Source organism: Lucilia cuprina, chromosome 4 (genome assembly GCF_022045245.1).
Source record: "Lucilia cuprina isolate Lc7/37 chromosome 4, ASM2204524v1, whole genome shotgun sequence".
Lineage (NCBI taxonomy): Eukaryota > Metazoa > Arthropoda > Insecta > Diptera > Calliphoridae > Lucilia > Lucilia cuprina.
The window spans coordinates 71966242-71984442 of record NC_060952.1 but is presented as its reverse complement, the minus strand read 5'-3'; the positions used below and the strand labels follow the sequence as shown (position 1 = coordinate 71984442).

General features: G+C 29.9%; 2 protein-coding genes across 2 annotated transcripts; one reads left to right on the top strand and one right to left on the bottom strand.

Moving 5' to 3' along the window:
- Positions 1-338: 338 nt before the first annotated feature.
- Positions 339-3245, bottom strand: LOC111690814 (protein TAPT1 homolog). Its single transcript, XM_023453384.2, has 3 exons — positions 2889-3245; positions 2143-2738; positions 339-1801 (listed from the first exon to the last, which is right to left on the bottom strand). The coding sequence occupies exons 1-3, from the start codon at positions 3085-3087 to the stop codon at positions 437-439; spliced, it is 2160 nt and encodes a 719-aa protein (XP_023309152.2). The 5' UTR covers positions 3088-3245; the 3' UTR covers positions 339-436.
- Positions 3246-4907: 1662 nt separating this feature from the next.
- On the top strand, positions 4908-17866 carry LOC111690813 (peroxisomal N(1)-acetyl-spermine/spermidine oxidase). Its single transcript, XM_023453383.2, has 5 exons — positions 4908-5781; positions 15049-15454; positions 15514-16309; positions 17044-17164; positions 17232-17866. Exons 1-5 carry the CDS (start codon positions 5533-5535, stop codon positions 17412-17414), a joined length of 1755 nt encoding a protein of 584 aa, XP_023309151.2. The 5' UTR covers positions 4908-5532; the 3' UTR covers positions 17415-17866.
- The last annotated feature ends 335 nt before the right edge of the window (positions 17867-18201 follow it).

The window sequence follows — 18201 nt, the reverse complement described above, 5'->3', positions numbered from 1 at the left end:
GGTAATATAGTCAAATTGATCTCTTCTTTCGTAGATTTAACCTATAGTTTTAAACTACAAATCTCTATTGTATAATATATAAGTTATATTTCCAATAGTATACTGGCTTTTTCACCAAATTCCCTTAAGTAGAAGTTAGAGTATACCCAGTAGCTACAAACTTTCATTTAGAAGATACATTACATCTAGTTCTTATATTCCCAATTTTCTTGACTATCGCTAAAAATAACACTATCTAAAACTTCAACCATTAGCTAAACAAGTTTAAGAACATTTGTTAATGTTAATTAACAAAACTAACTAAAACAAAAAAAAATTATTTGAAAATAAAACTAAAATTTAATATAAATATTGTCTTTATGATGTAGAAACATTAAATAGAACGAAATGAAATAGTTTAGAAATAGAAAGTAAGTAAAATATTTAACAAATTTCACTACGCCTGCGATTCACTGGAATCCGAAGAACCCACTATGCTTTGCATACTTGGTTCGGACTCAGATCTTTTGTGCGTACGTCTGCCCAACATCGTTTGACCAGTGGTGGTTGTCGATTTTGGACTACTGGTGGTAGGTGTTGTGGTGACATTGGAAGTTTGCTGCAAGTCTGGTTCACTTTTTGCTAAGGCTTCTTCTACAAAACCAGCTGTAGATGAAGTAGTATTTGGTTCTAAAATATGTTCATTTAAACAAACATCATCTAAATCCACATCACTATTGGAAAATAAGGCAGTGGCACCCAATTCCAGAGAACTCTTTACATCCAAGTCCATTTCATTGTGTGTTATATTGTTGCCAGAAGTGGGGGTATTAGAGGAGGTTGAGGACATATTACGTGATGATTTATTCAAGACACCCGGGGCACTGTTGCAAGAAGTATTGGATAAAGTTTTGCTTACTTGTTTAGGGGTAGAAGTGTTAGCTGAAATATTTAACATATCCGTAGGAGTTAAGTCCACGGTAAGTGATCTTTGCAAGGAATAACTTCCAACACTACTGCCACCACCAACATTATCAGCAGAAGAGGGATGTGTAGGTGATGTAGCCATATCTGAACGATTATGTTTATTGACAGGCGGTGAGCTGGGTAAATTCTCCACACCCGGCATACCCATAGTAGCGGTATTTGTATTGCTGCCCACAGGTGGCACATTGGTCATGGAACTTGGAGTCGATGAATTACATTTCTCGTCTTGATGTTCTTTCATTAATTTACAAGCTTTTCCCAAAGCACATATGGTAAGACAAATCCTTAGGCCCAAAGCAAAACCATATGCCAACAAAAACAATATCCAGGCTCCTAAATTGTTAAACGATACCGCTGAGTAAATTGCTTTAATCAGCACTACCGCCAAGGGAAAAGGTATAAAACCCATACGTCTAGCCACCAGATCTGAATGATCCGAAAAGGCATGTTTTTGCCGAGTTTGTGTCATATCATATGCCAAACTTGTTGTATATTCACGATAAATGTATTCAGGCAATTCATTAAATCTAGTTATAAATGCATGTTTTATCCAATCTATAAGAATTTCAGTTATTAGCACCGAAAAGCAATCGGGTAGCATTACACAAAACTGTGTAAAGCTCCAGTCGAACTCTTTCATTGTCTGTATCATCACTATGAAAAGTAAAACGGATAGATGGAATCTTTCACGTACATCACTGCAAGTCAATTGAAATAAATTATTCTTATCGAACTTTTTAAATACTGATCCTTTTAGTTCCACAAAATTGTTCGATATCATAATGGTTAAAAGTCCTTTGTTGTTGGAGTTTACAGCAACATTCAAAGTGGTGGCCTGGAAAAATAAAAAAAATAATTAAGGTAAAAGTATTGAATTAATGTAACTAAATATTACAACTGTTTCAAAACTGTTCAAATAAAGTTAATTTTTGTAAAGCATTTAACAAAATGCATTACAAATCATTTAAACATAATTAAAGACATGTAGCTCCCTTACAAACATTACTTTATACCGTTGTGGGTTATCAATTTGTTGTGGTTAACCAACTTTACTTTATTACTTATGTTTTTATTCCAGCTTCTTTGTTATATATTTTACTTAAATAATTTTTACTTTAAACTGTTTAAAAAAAATTTTATACTAATTAAATTAACAACTTTTTTCCCTCAACTCACCTGAAACATTATCAGAAAACTATGCAAGACCACATAGATCAATGTAAAAATAATGTGTGTTATTAAACCAAAATGTTCACGTTTCGAGTTTTTCGGTTCTGTAGCTGTCCAAAATAATGCATCTATAGTATCCTGACCAAAAGCGGATAACAACCTATCACCCACTTCCAGCATATTATAGAATAGATATAATTTAATTATAGATTGCGATTTAATTATGTGATACACTCGATTCGTATCGACCGATAGCATTAGAAGTGTCACGGCAATCCATATAGTTCCCTTGAGTAAGTCACAGATTTCTGCCGGTGTCAATAGACGTTGTGTACGCCTTCTTAAACCTAAACAGCTGGCAATAGGACGTGTCAACATGCCCCACACTGCCAATGCGAAACGTACCGGCAAAAATGTGTGTATGTACAGAAATGAGTCGGCACATTGCATGATGCCATAAACCATAAAACGTTCCAGGTCTCGAGGTATACGCATAAACGAATAAATCTTCTTACGCCTGGCTGTATAGCGTTCCTCATCATGTTCCAGTAGATAGCCTCTTGTCATTTCCAATTTGAAAAAATCCATAAACGAAGGAGCTTCTGCAACAGAAATTTACTGCATTATTTTTTATGTTTTACTGTTTCTATAACACATTCCTTTCACTTTAACGAGTCTATTAAAAAGCTACTCAAAACCACAACAGGTTTTCTGCATTTTTCCTCAACCATAACGCACCGCACACAACTTACCCTTTTCGCCTTCTTCTGATTCTTTGGCTACTTTTGTTGCTGTATCGTTACTGTCTTTATTATGTGTATTTACACTCCCACTAGAACGTCTGTGACTGAAGCCAGCTATTGCTGCACCTCCATCCACCTCATCGTACAAGTCATCAATGCGATTTTGAAAATTTAAATCACCCCGAAATCTTAATTTTTTCGAAGTCATTTTCGTTTTTCTTTAGAAAAAATCAGCTATTTAATTATTTAATTACATTAGAACTTTTTAATGTAGTAAAAGTTAAGCAATAACAATAAATTTATTTTATTATTTTTCAATTTTAATCGCGAATTTGTTTGTTTTTATTGAACGAGTCACTGTTTTTTTGGGGAGCAAGAAATGTTTACGAAGAAAGTATTCACAATAGAGATCAAAACAAACGTCATTGTTATTTTTTCATTCACAAACACTGTTTCCAAATAGAAATGAGTAAGTGATGGACAGGTGACAAATATACATTATATAATATAAATTTATTTAATTCAGCACAGACTTTTTGTTAAATTTTTTAGAATTTTAAAAACGTTGTTATGTTTACATTTGATACAAGATAAAAGAGCCAACACACCTTTATTTATAGAGTTCCTTATGCTATGTTAGAAAAGCTTGGAAATAATTATTTTTAGAATTAACTATATTATATTTTTTATTTGGATTGAAAGTTGAATATTTTATAATCATTATTTAAATCTTTTTGGAATTGACTCTTTTATATATTTTTTTGGATTGAAATTTTTTAATATTTTAAAATCATTCTTTAAATTTCAATTCTAAAGGTACAAAGCCAATGTAGGCTTTCCACTTGAAAATTTTGGTGAAAGACCAATGGTGAAAGATAAATGAATCAATTTTGAATTTAAAAATAACAAAAATTGTATTAAAATTGTTAATATATCCTTTTTGGGGGTTTTGATAATATTGAAATAAAAAAATCATGTTGTTATAATATTCTCAAATATGGCGAAAAAAATTTATGATTTGGAGAAATACTGAGCTGCTGCCAAAGATCCGAAAGAATTCATTCCCTAATTCTTTATTTGAAATTGAGATATATTTTAAAGAATTAACAATACTTCAAACTCATTCCCTTTGATTTAATTCCTAGAATTAATTCTTAAAGCTTTCGATGTAGTTGAATTAATTCTCTAATGAATTAATTCCTATAGAATGTTAAATTCCTTCTGAATGAATTAATTTTGTTTGCATTCAATCTGTTACAAATTGAATTAAAATTAATTTCAACAATTCCTATTGATTTTTAACTCCGTTATGAATGATATAAATTTTGTTTGAATTCAATCTATTACAAATTGAATTTAAAAATTTTTTAACTATTCAATATGAAATAGATTGAATGAAAGTTTTGTTTTAAAATTCAAAAGCATTCTGTATATTAAAAATTGAATTAAAATTTTTTCTTTCATTTAATTTGTATTAGAAGGAATTAAACAAATATGAATGATCATTCCATTGAATTCATTCCTATAAAGAATGAATTCTCTTAGGAATTAATTCAATAGAATATAAAGCCTAGGAATTCAGTTTTAGAATTTAAATACAAAGAATGATTTTAAAGAATGATACATTCAAAATATTAAAGCCGAATTAAAAATATAAGGGAATTAATTTCAAATAGAATTTATTCTTTCCAAACTTTGGCTGCTACTCAATGCTCTCAGGGTTATAGTTATTATACAGCACCGAAATTTAGCATATTTTTTCAAATATTGTCAATTATATATAATTTTTTATTTTTTAATATTTCTCCAAATTTCTTTTGAATTTTAAATGAAAATTATGATTTAAGTTAAATTTTAACGGATACTTTCACAATTAAACGAAATGTCATTTACACTATTGTGAATGATTAGTGTTTACTTATAAACGAAAGATGAAAACAAAATAGCAAAATAATATTTGACAGATTGATTTTGGTTTATTCTTTGCTGACTAATTGAAAATGAAATTCTCGTGTAAATTTTGCTTCAAAATATTTAAATTCTTATAAATATATAAATTTGCATAACAAAGTTAATAAAATTTACAGACTGTGTAATTTTGAATATACAAATACATTCAATGTAAATATGCAAATCGCCGGTTAATGTTACGTGATAACATAATAAGAAGAAGCATAAATAAAAACACAAGTAAGGGTGGGGGAGCTGAAAATGAACAACAATAAATGAATCAAAACAAACATTAAGAAAAATTTACAAACAAAAGAGAATACCACAAACACGATTGCGCAGTCTGCTCCACCACAAAAAAAAGACCTAAAACAGAAATCAAGAAACACGCCAGAGACACCAGTCGCTACAAATATTTTGACATTCAGTGTCTATCAAAACGGAGTACATACGACGAGAGAAGAAGAAAAACGAACCGAAAAAGAAAAATCCATACGGGAAACAACCACAAAGTGAAATTATTAAAGAAAAAATAATATTGAGTGTGTGTGTGTAGTGAGTGCGTGAAAATTTTCTTGCACACCAAAAGAAAAAGAAACACTCATTTCTATTTTCGATTAAAATAAAATAAATCAAAGGAATTAAATGTATTAAGTAAATTAGTGGTAAAACGTGATTAAATTTGTGTAAAAATCTAACCACAATGGGTGAAACTACCCCACATACTCCAGCTCCATCACCTACTGATGAACATGCTGCTGCTATGGCTGCTGCAGCCAGTGGCACCACCACACAGCCAACACATTTTAAGGTGATAATCATTGGAGCTGGTATGTCTGGTCTTTCGGCTGCCAATCATTTGCTGCAAAATGGCTGTGACAGCTTTTGTATATTGGAGGGACGTGGTCGCATTGGTGGTAGAATCGTCTCAATACCATTGGGACAACAGAAAGTAAGTTAAAAAGGCCAACCTCAGCAAATCTTATGTAAGACAATTTGTTTCACTTTTGCAATAATCATCATTACTTTGAAAAAGAAGAGTTACACATTTGTCTAAAAAGGGATGGTAATGATGGCACAATAATAAAAATAAATATGTAATGTATGTTGTATATCGAAAGTTAATTTTGTGTTATGGAATCTTTTTCCTTACGAAACCCACTTGACATATTTTCATTGCTTATTTTTCTCAGTTTTCTTTATTATTAAGTCAGTCCACTTCTATATATATATATTTCTGTTTTCACATTTCCCTTTTAAAAATCTTTGTGTTTTTTCGCTTTCCCAAATTTAAAATTGCAAATCTTTGGCCAGCTCTTTCTGTGGCTATTTTTATAAGCATTAAAAGGGTCATACACAACATTTCCTTTTTATTTTTTTATTTAGAACAATTGTCAAGAGTTTAAATATGAAATCGCCTTCTCCGTCTGTATGATTTGTGCCTTCCGTATACGTTGTTGAATTTAATTTTAAATTAAAAGTTTTCATCAACTGTTGCTCGACTTCTGTCTCCTTAAATGTGTTCCCCTCCCATAGCATTGTGGTCTTTAAATTCTGTTGCATTTCTCACTGCGTGTATTAGCGTTCAACACACATTTATTCACATTTTTATTGACGTCCTTGTTGTGGGTTTATTTTTCGGCAAATATGTAATCGTTTCTGTTTTCACTTTGTTGCCAATTTAATCATTACACCATTCTCTTTGGGAACACAATTTCCATTAAATTTGTTTATCAATAATTATATTGATATAGATGCATTAATATATTTAATATTTCAAAAGTTTAGTTAGTTTATTTTTACAATAGATCGTTATGATCAGTCGTCTAGGTAAAGCAAATCAATGTAAAATTTTTATTTTTACGTCATTTATTTGAGCAAATTTTAACATTCGTCATTTAAAATCCGTTTTAATAAATAATTTTTGGAAATGGTGTAGAAACCTTAAACTTGATTGATTTGTTGTTGTAGTTTTGGGAAGGTTTATGACATGTGTGTCTGCTTAATAAGACCTTCAGCAAAAATATTTGTGAACTATTGTTAAATAATATAAAAATTTACCTTTTACACCTTAATATACTCAGGTGTATCTCTCTACAATTAAAAAAATTTAGTATTCGTTAAAGATAACTTTCTCAAATGGGATCTAGTAACAGTCAAGGTGATTCGGCAATGTACAATATCTGTACGAGAAAAAGTGTCCTATGGAATATGGAATACAAATCTGTTCTTGATATACTGTCGGATGTTGAGGTTGTATTGACGTTACATTTTCAGTGGTTATTAGTCTAATAGTGCGATGTAAAATGACATTGTAAAATGTTAAAACAGAGAAGGGCCACAATTTCCAATAGCTATGATATTTAACATCTATATTTTAAACAGTAGAGCTCTGTCACAGTATAACATTGAATTTATTTTTCGGAGTTAAAAAAAGGCGTCCTTGGCTATTCGATTTTTGCATAATTTTTTCTATCATGAATTGATGTTCATAAAACAGTAGGTTCCTTTATCTATTGGATATGAACACATATTATGTTTGTACATATGTATACTGCCAATTACCAATGATTAGATTTTGTCTTATTGTTTTGATTCCATTTTCCCCATCATCAGCCACACCTGCCTATGTATATCTTTATACTCACCAGATGGTATTTTTTGTATTTAGTCGGATCATACCAAATCTTCCTGCTTATATATCGTTGTTTGTTAAACATTAGACATTTATTATACTGAAATTTTTATTTAATAAAAGAGTAAATTAATTACAATTTAATTCAAATAATTGCATTCATGATTCTTCATGGATTCTATTCTTTAGCCGTGAACTAAGTTTCCAGAATTAAATTCCTGATTACTCTAATTTATTTCAATAATAATAAAATACAGTGCAAAACAATGTGACACATTTTTTATATGTATTTTAAACACCAAACATTCTACAAATTTCAAAATGTTATTTTAAAAATACTTAAGACGTTGTCTATAAAGGCTATAATTTTATCAAAAATACAGCTGTTAGTACTTTTCAATAATCTATCGATTAATCAAAAACTGTCGTTAAATTTTAAATATATATCTTAATATCTCTTCAACGAGTGTATTAACCCTTTCACGCACAAAATAACACTAAATATTTTATGTATATGAGTTTACTACACACTTTATAAAATTCTTATAATTTTTTAATAAATTTAAAAATTAAAATTCTTAAAAAGGATTTTTTTCTGCTTGCAAGTAACCAGTAACTCTAAAAAATAAATATCTTCAGCTTTTCTCTAGAGTCCAATAAAATGGTCTCTGGAGTTCACAGTTTGCTCGTGTTCACGACTGTTGTAAAATTTTAGTCATATGTTAGTCTTGATGTAACAGCATTGAGCATTTTTTCAATGAGTTGACAACAATTGTTTTCACTTAATTTTGTTTAAATGGCTGTTTGTTTACTATTTTATATTTTCTTACTTTGGTATTTTCTACGCCATAAAAAAAATATTTAAAATGCGTTAATAATTTCCGTAAACATAATTGCATATAAGATGTTTTGAATTTAAAACAACTATGTCGCACTGTTTAATGGCATGTGTCTTTATTATTCCCAGTATTTTTTTTGTTTACATTTATAGAGAACTACTAGTTTTTACATTCAATAGAATTTAAAATAAAATTTGATTAAAATTGTATAGCAATTTTCTATGAAAAGTAAAATTTTAGAAAAATATTTTAAAAAAAAACTACACTTTTGTTCATATAGAAATTTTCTATTAAACCTTGCAAATTTTTGATAAAGTTAAATTTTGTTCGCCTTTTTTAGAAATGTCGTTAGACTTTTAATAAAGAAATCATTGCTTAATTTTTGAGAATAAAATGCACCAAATCGGAAAAGGGGAAATACCTCAAATAATTGTCAAACGTAAAGATGTTGAAAATATTAAATTACAACAAAAAAATTATAAAATACTTATTTCTATACACATACATATAAACAAGAAGCCTAAATAAAATAATCCTCTTTTTAAACTAAAATGATCAACAAAATTCAAGAGTATATATGTACATATATATTATATACATATATATTATATACATATATAAAAGTTTGTTATTTTATATCAATAACAACAAACACATAGAAAACTTATTGTCTGCAAATAATATGGGGTGTATAAAAAAATTAAAGCAACAAAAAAACTTGTTATAAAATTTTTATATAAATAATTAGCAGTTGGCTAGGTTATATTTTCAACATGCAATTAGAAAACAAAAACAAAAAAATGCAAACGATTTTTTTTATAATTTGTATTATTTTTAATAAAAATTTGTTTTATTCAATTATTAACAACAAAATTGTGATAATTTTTTTAGTAATTAAAAGCTTGTATTGTAGGAATGCTAAAAATTATAATCAAATAATGCAAATTAATGCTTTTTTGCGAGGAAAAAGAAACCGAACATGAAAGTGTTGACTCTCCTTAACATTTTGATATTTGAAAGGGTATTTCGAAAAAATATGTTATTTAGAAATGTCTGTTTAACTTCTCACAGAGATTATTATTAAAATATAGATATGAAAATTTCAAAATATAATATCAAAGAAATTAAATTACGTCTGTTCATTAACAAAAAATTGTTACAAATTATCACAATTTGTTTTTGTATTTCAAAACAAATTTCAAATACTTTTGTGAATATTATAAACAATTTTTAGTTATTAAACAGGCATAATACTAAAAACTAGTTAAGGAATGACATTTAAAGTCCTAGAGTGAACTTATCACAATATATCCAATTTCCAATATTGATTAGCTTTATTGTTGTAACAGATAGGCTGTGACTGGATGTTATTACTTGGGGAAAAAACTTCCGGTTGATACAACTGTTGTTGAGTTGACAATCTTCGACTGAGAATCTGATCGTTCCGGAGAGGAGATCCAATTTTTGTGGGAACGATCAGCTTCGTTCTTTGGGCTTGACAAAGAATTAATGTATGGATTAAAAAACGAGCAACAAATACGTTGATATATAATGTTATTAGTTTATGTTCGACATAGAACAGGTATTCCCAAAGTATTTTGCTTAATGGACGCTTTTATGGCATTTGTTAATGTGGCTCTATTAGTTCTGTTATATAACCAAGGCTAAGATATTGTGATACATCTAACTTAGAACTTAATTTTTGAAGTTAGAATGACTGCAATTTAACATGTAGAACTTTTATTCCTAAGTGCATTTATAGTCTTCATGTTAGCGAACAAGTTTTCTTGTACAAGCCCTTATTTCACTTCAAAATATCGTCCAATTACTTTGACATAAGCTAAATAAGTAACGCTGTGAAGACCAAAGTTCCCGGCCCTGTGCCAACTTTCATTTAGCTACTAAAAGCCTTATGCATAATAAAAAACTTACTGCTGACTTAAAAGCTGCTAACTTTTCCTTATGGGAATTTACATACTTGTTAGCAGCTCATTTTCATTATGCATAAGGCCGTAAATTTCCAGGGCAAACACGGGTCTTTTGTTTAACAACAATAAATCTGTGGTAAAAAGGCAAAAGTACATAAGTAGTCTAATAGTTTTAGGAGAACGTTTTAAAAAAATCAATACAAAACTATAGTAAAATACATAAAAAAATAAATTCTATGGTTGTATCATGGTAAAATACATTTAAAAATATAGATATTTTCAAAAGTTTTGATCCGATTGAGTTTTTAAAAAAGCGAAAACATAATTTTTACATATCTTTAGATATGAATGTACTTTTTTATTACTGCTACAGATATTTAAAATATATTTGCTGTTTTCAACATATCATGAGACTCAAAGAGGCCCTTGGTTTAAAAATATATTTTTTTTTATTTAATAAATAGGTTTTTGTTATTATTTTGAAAAAATAAATTACATTTTCTTAAAGAACAAACAAAATTATTTTAAACAATTCTATGTAATATATGACTATCCATTTTTAAATATGTATTTTTTCATTGAAGTTTTTATGTACTTTTGCCTTGTTTTTATTTACGTATTTGGGTATTTAACACGTATGATCTTAATATAAAATAATTTTAATTTGCCGACAACCTGATCAGCTGTTTTACGAGTATTCTTTAGTTGCTTGACTATGTGTTGATAAGCAACTCGCGTGTCAAAGCTGGTATCTTTTATGGTGGCTTTACATTATTCTACAAGTAATTGGAATTGTCATACATTTCTGTGAAGAACATAATAGACAAAACATAAGTTGTAAAGCAACGGGATTAATTATGAAATATTTTATGAGATTTTTAAAGTTCTAACACATTTTATTACATGTGATAGAATAAATTTTACTATTATCGGACTTACACCCATTTTTTAAAAGTCAAATTAGTAATTACCATTTATCGTAACGATAATCGGCAGAATGTCCATCGCTTAAACAACAAGATTATTGAAGTAAAATTTTAAAAACATTGTTATTTATAAAATTTTATAAAAATAACACAACATATATTATTTCTCTTTATGTATTAACTTACTGGTATATTATCTAAAAACTAAAATAATGTAATGTAAACATTGCAAAAATCATACAATAAAAAAAGAAAAAAATATGATCATCTATCAGAAATATAAAAAAATACAATATAAACACAGAACCATAATAAAAACACCAACCTACATTTTGCATTAAATGTGGAAATAATGAATATGCGCCGCATACGCCAGTAAAATTGTTGAAGCGAAGCAAAAATATAACAGAAAACTTAACAAAAAAACGTAGCTAATGACAGTTCGTTGTTTATAACAGAAGTCTGAAAGTATTTAAATTTTTATAAATAATATATATTTTTATAAATCAAAAACTTTACATGCATTTATTACCGAAAGTGGTATTGTTCATCATGTTATAAAAACATTCTACTAATGCCCTGCATTTTTTATTTTCATATAATATTTTACCTCTATTTAGTGGGATGATCATTTTTTATTTTTTTTTCTACAATTGTTAACTTACCTTATTTTTATACACTGACACTGAATTGAAGTCATCACATACTGAATAATATATGTTCATTAAGAATAATTAAGTCGATAACAACGTAATAAATAAACAAACAAAAAAGAAAAAAACAAAACAACAACGTATTAAACCAATATTATTTGTTCTAATTTTTATATCCAATTGAGTCCAGATTACTCTATCTTTGTTTGAATACATTCCTGTACTCAAGACAACCTACTTCAACCAGTTTATCGAATCATTTCCACGATAGCTCGGGTATTATTATTATAAGTGGAAGAAAGTCCAGATACAGCAAATATTTTACAACAACAAGCAATATAATCTTTTATGAGTAGATATCAAGATATTAATATATAATTATATCTAAGAAATAACAGGCACAATAATATTACACTACCATTATCGCAATAGCAGCCACACTTTCCAGACGTCAAGACTAGCAGATGAGCGTGATCCGATGAACCAACACCGACGATCCACGTATTGACATTTGACGTTCCCACGACAACCGGATCTTCGCATTGGAGCTACTCGCAGTTCAACGACAACGACCAAAGATTGTCAACATAGCCACACTGACATTACACGTGTCGAAGCAACAACAACCCAGCGTATAAACGTAGTGTGTTCCCAAGACAATAGATCTTCGCTTCAGTAACCGCGTGTGTCTTTTTATTGATCTCCCGGTGATATAAGTCAAAACGAAGTGTTGTTCGCAATTTCCCAGATTTTTGCATTTTATAATACTATAATCCTTTTTAAGTTTCCGAGGAATAAATTAAGCCAATCCTTTCAATATGATTGTACCTGACGAGCGCGTATTTTTAATTTCTCAAAGGAAAAACTGTCGAGTCATCGATATTTAAACGAGGAAATAACGTGGCAGAGGGAAAATAACACAGAACGATATCTCTACTTTAGACAATCGTGAAGACTATCAAGACTCTCTTCCTCACCTACATGTTCTGCCACTCAACAGCAGCTTACTACCGGCATGGACTACGTAAAATGTACAGTAAACACCACAGTTTCCCCCGGAATGAGCCCATCTTGATGCTATTTCAATCCAGAGAAAATAGGTGCTGCCATTACCTCTAGTCTGTCGAGTCTATGAACTGTGATGTCATTCCCTACTCGGAAATTCCTTGGATTTATTAGACATGAGGTTGAACCAAAAAAAACATAATCTGGTACCAAAGGGGGCCAGTAGCCCGCAGGACAATGTCATCGCTGATCAGTAATTTAAAGTTCCTTCTAGAATCACTTAGGCTGTAGTTGAAACCCAAATTCGAGGAAACAGAAAGTTGCGGTTAAAAAACTTGTGCACGGGAAAGTCTATAATTCGGGCGAAGTTCGGTGCTTTTGCGATTACAACTGAAACCACACTGAGGAGTGCCCGTGGGCTAAGCTAAGGTTTTGCCAACTCATATACCTAGAATAAGTATGTGGGATGTTGTTCTCAATGAGTGTGTCGGTCGAATGAGAAGTGTGCTGGGTTTAAAGATGATGGATATAAGGTATCATATACAAGTGATACCATTAAATTTTCCTTTCATATTCAGGTATGTTCAGAGAAAACTTTGTTCATACCTGTTCTCTGTAAGTATGACAAATTCTTAGGCTTATTTGATGAATTCGTACTTCTGTCTACCGGTTGCGTCTCACGGTGCTGTTGGCGACTAAACAGAGGTCATCCCATCTGCGTTGTTGTAAACGTAAGTGATGTTTTTGCATCTCGTATAATAACCAACAATGGTCAAAGATTAGACAGTACCGGAAATTCCATATACGTAAATTGCTATCGACGTTTAAAAAGCTCAATGGATGGTGGTGAGTCGTCACAGAATCTCACCAAGTGTTGAAAAAGACCCATACGGCAGGTGTTCAAGTTGTTGTTGTAACAGCTCGACTGTGGCCGATAGTTCTTTCCTGGGGAAAAAACTTTCGGTTGATACAGCTGTCGCTGGGTTGACAATCTTTGGCCGAATTACCAAATTCAACAGTTTGAAGATATGGATATTGAAATAACTAAGTCCGTCAGTCGTATAATGTTGTAACAAAACCTCGTAGAGTTAAGCAAGTTGTCAGCTCAATAATATTTATTTGGAATTGGATAAAAAAAAATCCCTTTTTTTAATTAATGAATAACATTTCTGCTATACATACATTTGTTCTATTTATGAGCCGGTCTAATAAAAATCTTATTTCAAAACCATATACCAACGCGAATACACTTTGACATAGAATTTACTGTAGATTCATAATACCTTTGTTTAATTGCTTGTTGTTATTATTGTGTTTATTTTTTATATAGTATTTTTTTGGGTGAAATCAGAATTCCAACATGAAATCATTGTTGCAAGTTTTCTACACTCGTATCTTAAGAAAAATTATTATTGTTTTATATAAAATATATTTTTATTTTAAACTTTTGATATAAGGAAAAGTTGAATGAACCCCAATGTAAAAAAATAAAAAATGTTAAAATGTAACTTATATTATAATGCAATAAATGTTTTAATAATTCCCCGCTTCTCTAATTAATCTCTTACAATATTTTTGTAACATTTAATGTTTTTGTAGTTGTTATTTTATAAGATTTTTTTGTTTGTAATTTCAAATCTTATAACATGAATGTAATTGCAGTGCATTACGAAGTCAGCGTTTAATTTATTGTTTGTTAAATAATTATATTTAATGACAATTTTTCCGCTGATTTGTGTGTTTATTTTGAGGTAATGACAATTCGTTTTTATGCTTCAACAAATACTTTATTTATAATGTTTTATTTTGTAGATTCATGAGAAATATTGAATATTTTATTCATTAATTTGTTTGTTTAAAAAGAGGCAGAGGCTTGGCCTGTTTCTCGCAATCGCAACAAAAATAAATTGTTATAGGCTTTGCCATTTTTAATTGATACATTCCATAGAGAATTTAAACTTTAAGAAAATATTTATTAAAAATAATTAGCATTCGTTTATAACAAGTGCTTTTATCTGAGATCATTTAATTTGAAATTTAAACGCAAACAAGTGCATACAATTGAAACACATGACCACAGACACTAAATCTTTATAATTGTTTATAAACACACCAGCAAATAAAGAGTACTTTGGCCAGTATTATAAATTTATTATAATTTTAATTTAAAATTTTTCTCAAACAATTTAGAACAATATGAAAAAATCTTAAATAAAAATAAACTATTTTGCAGGTTGAATTGGGTGCTAATTGGATTCATGGCGTTTTGGGTAATCCCATTTTTGAAATCGCTGTGCAACATGGTCTAGTCAGTGTGGTTAATGTTCCGAAACCGCACAAAGTTGTGGCCACTACAGAAGATGGCCTACAAGTTCCTTTCAGTATACTGCAGGAAATCTATGAGGCGTATGTGTGTTTTTTACGTCGATGTGATGAATATTTCCTGTGCCAGTACAGCCCACCGCCCGACATAAACAGTGTGGGTGAACACATCAATTACGAAATACAAATCTATTTGAGTTCAGTCGAAGATCCCAAAGAGAAACGCTTAAAACAATTGATTTTCAATTGTTTGCTAAAGCGTGAGACTTGTATAACGGGCTGTACCGATATGAATGAAGTAGATCTCTTAGAATTAGGTGAGTAATAAACCATAAATATAAAATGTTTTCTTATTTTATCATGTCTTAAATTACAGGTAGTTATACGGAATTACAAGGTGGCAATATAGTGTTGCCTGCCGGTTATAGTTCTATTTTAAGACCACTCACTGCGCAAATACCCAAAGAGGCTATAATAACAAAATGTCCCGTAAAGAAAATTCATTGGAAACGAAAAAAGACATTAACCGGTCTAGATACTGTAGATGAATCTTCTGAATATGAAAACGATTCGGATGATTCGGAAAAGACAGTTACTGAATTTCCCACAGCAGCTGGCAAAGAGAGTACACCATCAACTTCCAAAACTTCGCGCGGCGCCTCTGTAGAATCAGATGGCAATGGCGACTATCCTGTACGGGTTACATGCGAAGATGGTCGTGTATTTTATGCAGAACATGTGATATGTACCATACCCTTGGGTGTTTTAAAACAGTGTCATAAATCACTCTTCGATCCCGAATTACCACATTACAAACAGGAATCTATTGAGCACTTAATGTTTGGCACCGTAGACAAAATATATCTCGAGTATGAGCGTCCGTTTTTAAGCGCTGATATTTCAGAAGTTATGCTGCTGTGGGATGATGATAAATATGAAATGCATGCCACCGATGAAGAACGCAGTACAACAGAATATTTAAGTAAAAATTGGTATAAGAAAATCTATTCGTTTGCCAAAATATCGGATGTTTTACTATTGGGTTGGGTGTCGGGTCGTGAAGCTGAATATATGGAAACTCTACCGTCGGAAGTAGTTGCTGAAAAGTGTACAGAGATATTAAGAACTTTCCTGCAAGATCCATATGTGCCGAAACCAAAGAGATGTGTGTGGTGAGTAGATTTGTAAATTAATAAGTATATCAGACTGCATAGGTTACATCCATGTATTCAAAAATGTAAAAAGTTTACTTATCAGAACGCAAATGTCATCAATACTATACCCTGTCCATTTTATTATCATCGAGGTAAGATGATGTTTGGACGGTGTGTTGAGAGTTTAGACATGTATATGTTAAACAAGATCGACGATAGAACTTCCTATTTAATTCTAGGATATTTAGAATCTATCTGTTCTTTACACAGAAGTGACACAGAGTTTAACGAATAAGGACCAAGCTACACTGACTTTACACGCCCAGATGGTGATGAGTGTTACTGATGACTTTGCTGGAAATAGCTTCAGGTTTCGCACAGTGAAGTCCAGATTTTGTTGACAGCATCTACTACCAGAATGATATATTTTCAATCGCCTTCCAGATCGTTAAATATTTGCTTGAAAGACACAAAAATATTCTTCGTGTCTAACGAACATCGTTATATGTATCTATCTCAGCAATGTTTCGGAGAACCGCAAGCCCTCCGAAAAGTTTGTTAAATTTAAGTCATACGTCTCTATTTAAAAATTCTTTTGTAGGTCTTTCTATTAGCAAGTTAAGCTTCATTAAACTGTCTACTAGTAATTACAGAATACATACTTGATTTCTAATTTTCAAATTTATTTGTCTCTTATTCGAAGTCTATATATTTTATAACTTTCTTAAAAAAAATATTCTTTACTCTTTCAGCACAAGTTGGAAATCTCAGCCTTATACAATGGGTTCATATACCTCAATACCTTTAGGTGCTTTACAAGAAGACATTGAAAATTTGGCCCAACCTTTATACGCTAGTCCTCACGCCTTAAAGGTAAAATATTCTCTATCACTTAAATAAAACCAATATTTATGATTTTATTTTTGTTTTCACCCATTAGCCCGCTATTTTATTTGCCGGCGAGCATACCCATTCCAATTTTTATTCTACCGTACACGGTGCCTATTTAAGTGGCCGCACTGCAGCCCAATATTTATTGGCCAACGATGAACCAGATGAGATTATATTAGAATCAGATGGTAGTGATTTAAGTGCTTGGATACAAGGCATAGCTTTGGATTAAGTACTTCAAAAACAAACACAGACACTCAAACAAAACAATTAGCACAAACAATTTTTAAATTATTTTAAATTTTTCTTAAAAATTACGCATGTGGCTAATTTTTGTAGTGGAGCTAATGTTTTATATTTTAACACAAAAACAAAAAAAGAAACAATATACCACTAATACCACTCTTCTTAATTCTATTTACTTAACAACCAATGTCATATTAATTTAAAAGCTAAGAAATGAAAAATTATAGAAATTAAATGTTTTCCTCTTGTAAAGTAAATTTTTTTAAGAAATTTGTTAAGAGAAAAAGAAAAATATATATTTTCAAAATCGATCGATAAAAGTCACTAATATTTTAGGTAAAATTTTTGTATGAGTAAAGTATAATAATTAATATAAAACAGATAATTATGTATGTATTTATTTTTTGCTATTTATATTAATATATTTTATAAAAATTTAAAATTATTAGTCGAATTTTATAAAAAGAAAAAATTCATTGTATTTCTTTATTTTTATTTTATAATTTAGTCGAATTATGCAAAATTGTATTCTATCTTATTAATTATTTTATGTTTTCTTTTGTTTGTTTAATATTTTTTTTGTATTTGTGTTTTATTTTATGATTATATTATTTTTCTCTCTAGTGGTGCTTTTATAAAGTGCATTTTTTATATATGCCGTGATATTATTTCCTTTTTTATTTTACTTTTTTTCAAACTAAATGAAACCAATTTAACAACTTAACGTAACAATTACTTAAAAAGTCTTTAAAATACCGCAGAGTCTTATGTTC

What these genes read in the sequence shown, in the direction of transcription:
- LOC111690814 (XM_023453384.2), bottom strand. Translation starts at nt 3,087, where the DNA reads ATGACTTCGAAAAAATTAAGATTTCGGGGTGATTTAAATTTTCAAAAT. An exon ending in ATCAGAAGAAGGCGAAAAGG is followed by an intron (nt 2,739 to 2,888) that starts GTAAGTTGTGTG and finishes TTTCTGTTGCAG; the next exon opens with AAGCTCCTTCGTTTATGGAT. An exon ending in GTTTTCTGATAATGTTTCAG is followed by an intron (nt 1,802 to 2,142) that starts GTGAGTTGAGGG and finishes TTATTTTTCCAG; the next exon opens with GCCACCACTTTGAATGTTGC.
- LOC111690813 (XM_023453383.2), top strand. Translation starts at nt 5,533, where the DNA reads ATGGGTGAAACTACCCCACATACTCCAGCTCCATCACCTACTGATGAA. An exon ending in AGTAGATCTCTTAGAATTAG is followed by an intron (nt 15,455 to 15,513) that starts GTGAGTAATAAA and finishes CTTAAATTACAG; the next exon opens with GTAGTTATACGGAATTACAA. An exon ending in AAACCAAAGAGATGTGTGTG is followed by an intron (nt 16,310 to 17,043) that starts GTGAGTAGATTT and finishes TTACTCTTTCAG; the next exon opens with CACAAGTTGGAAATCTCAGC.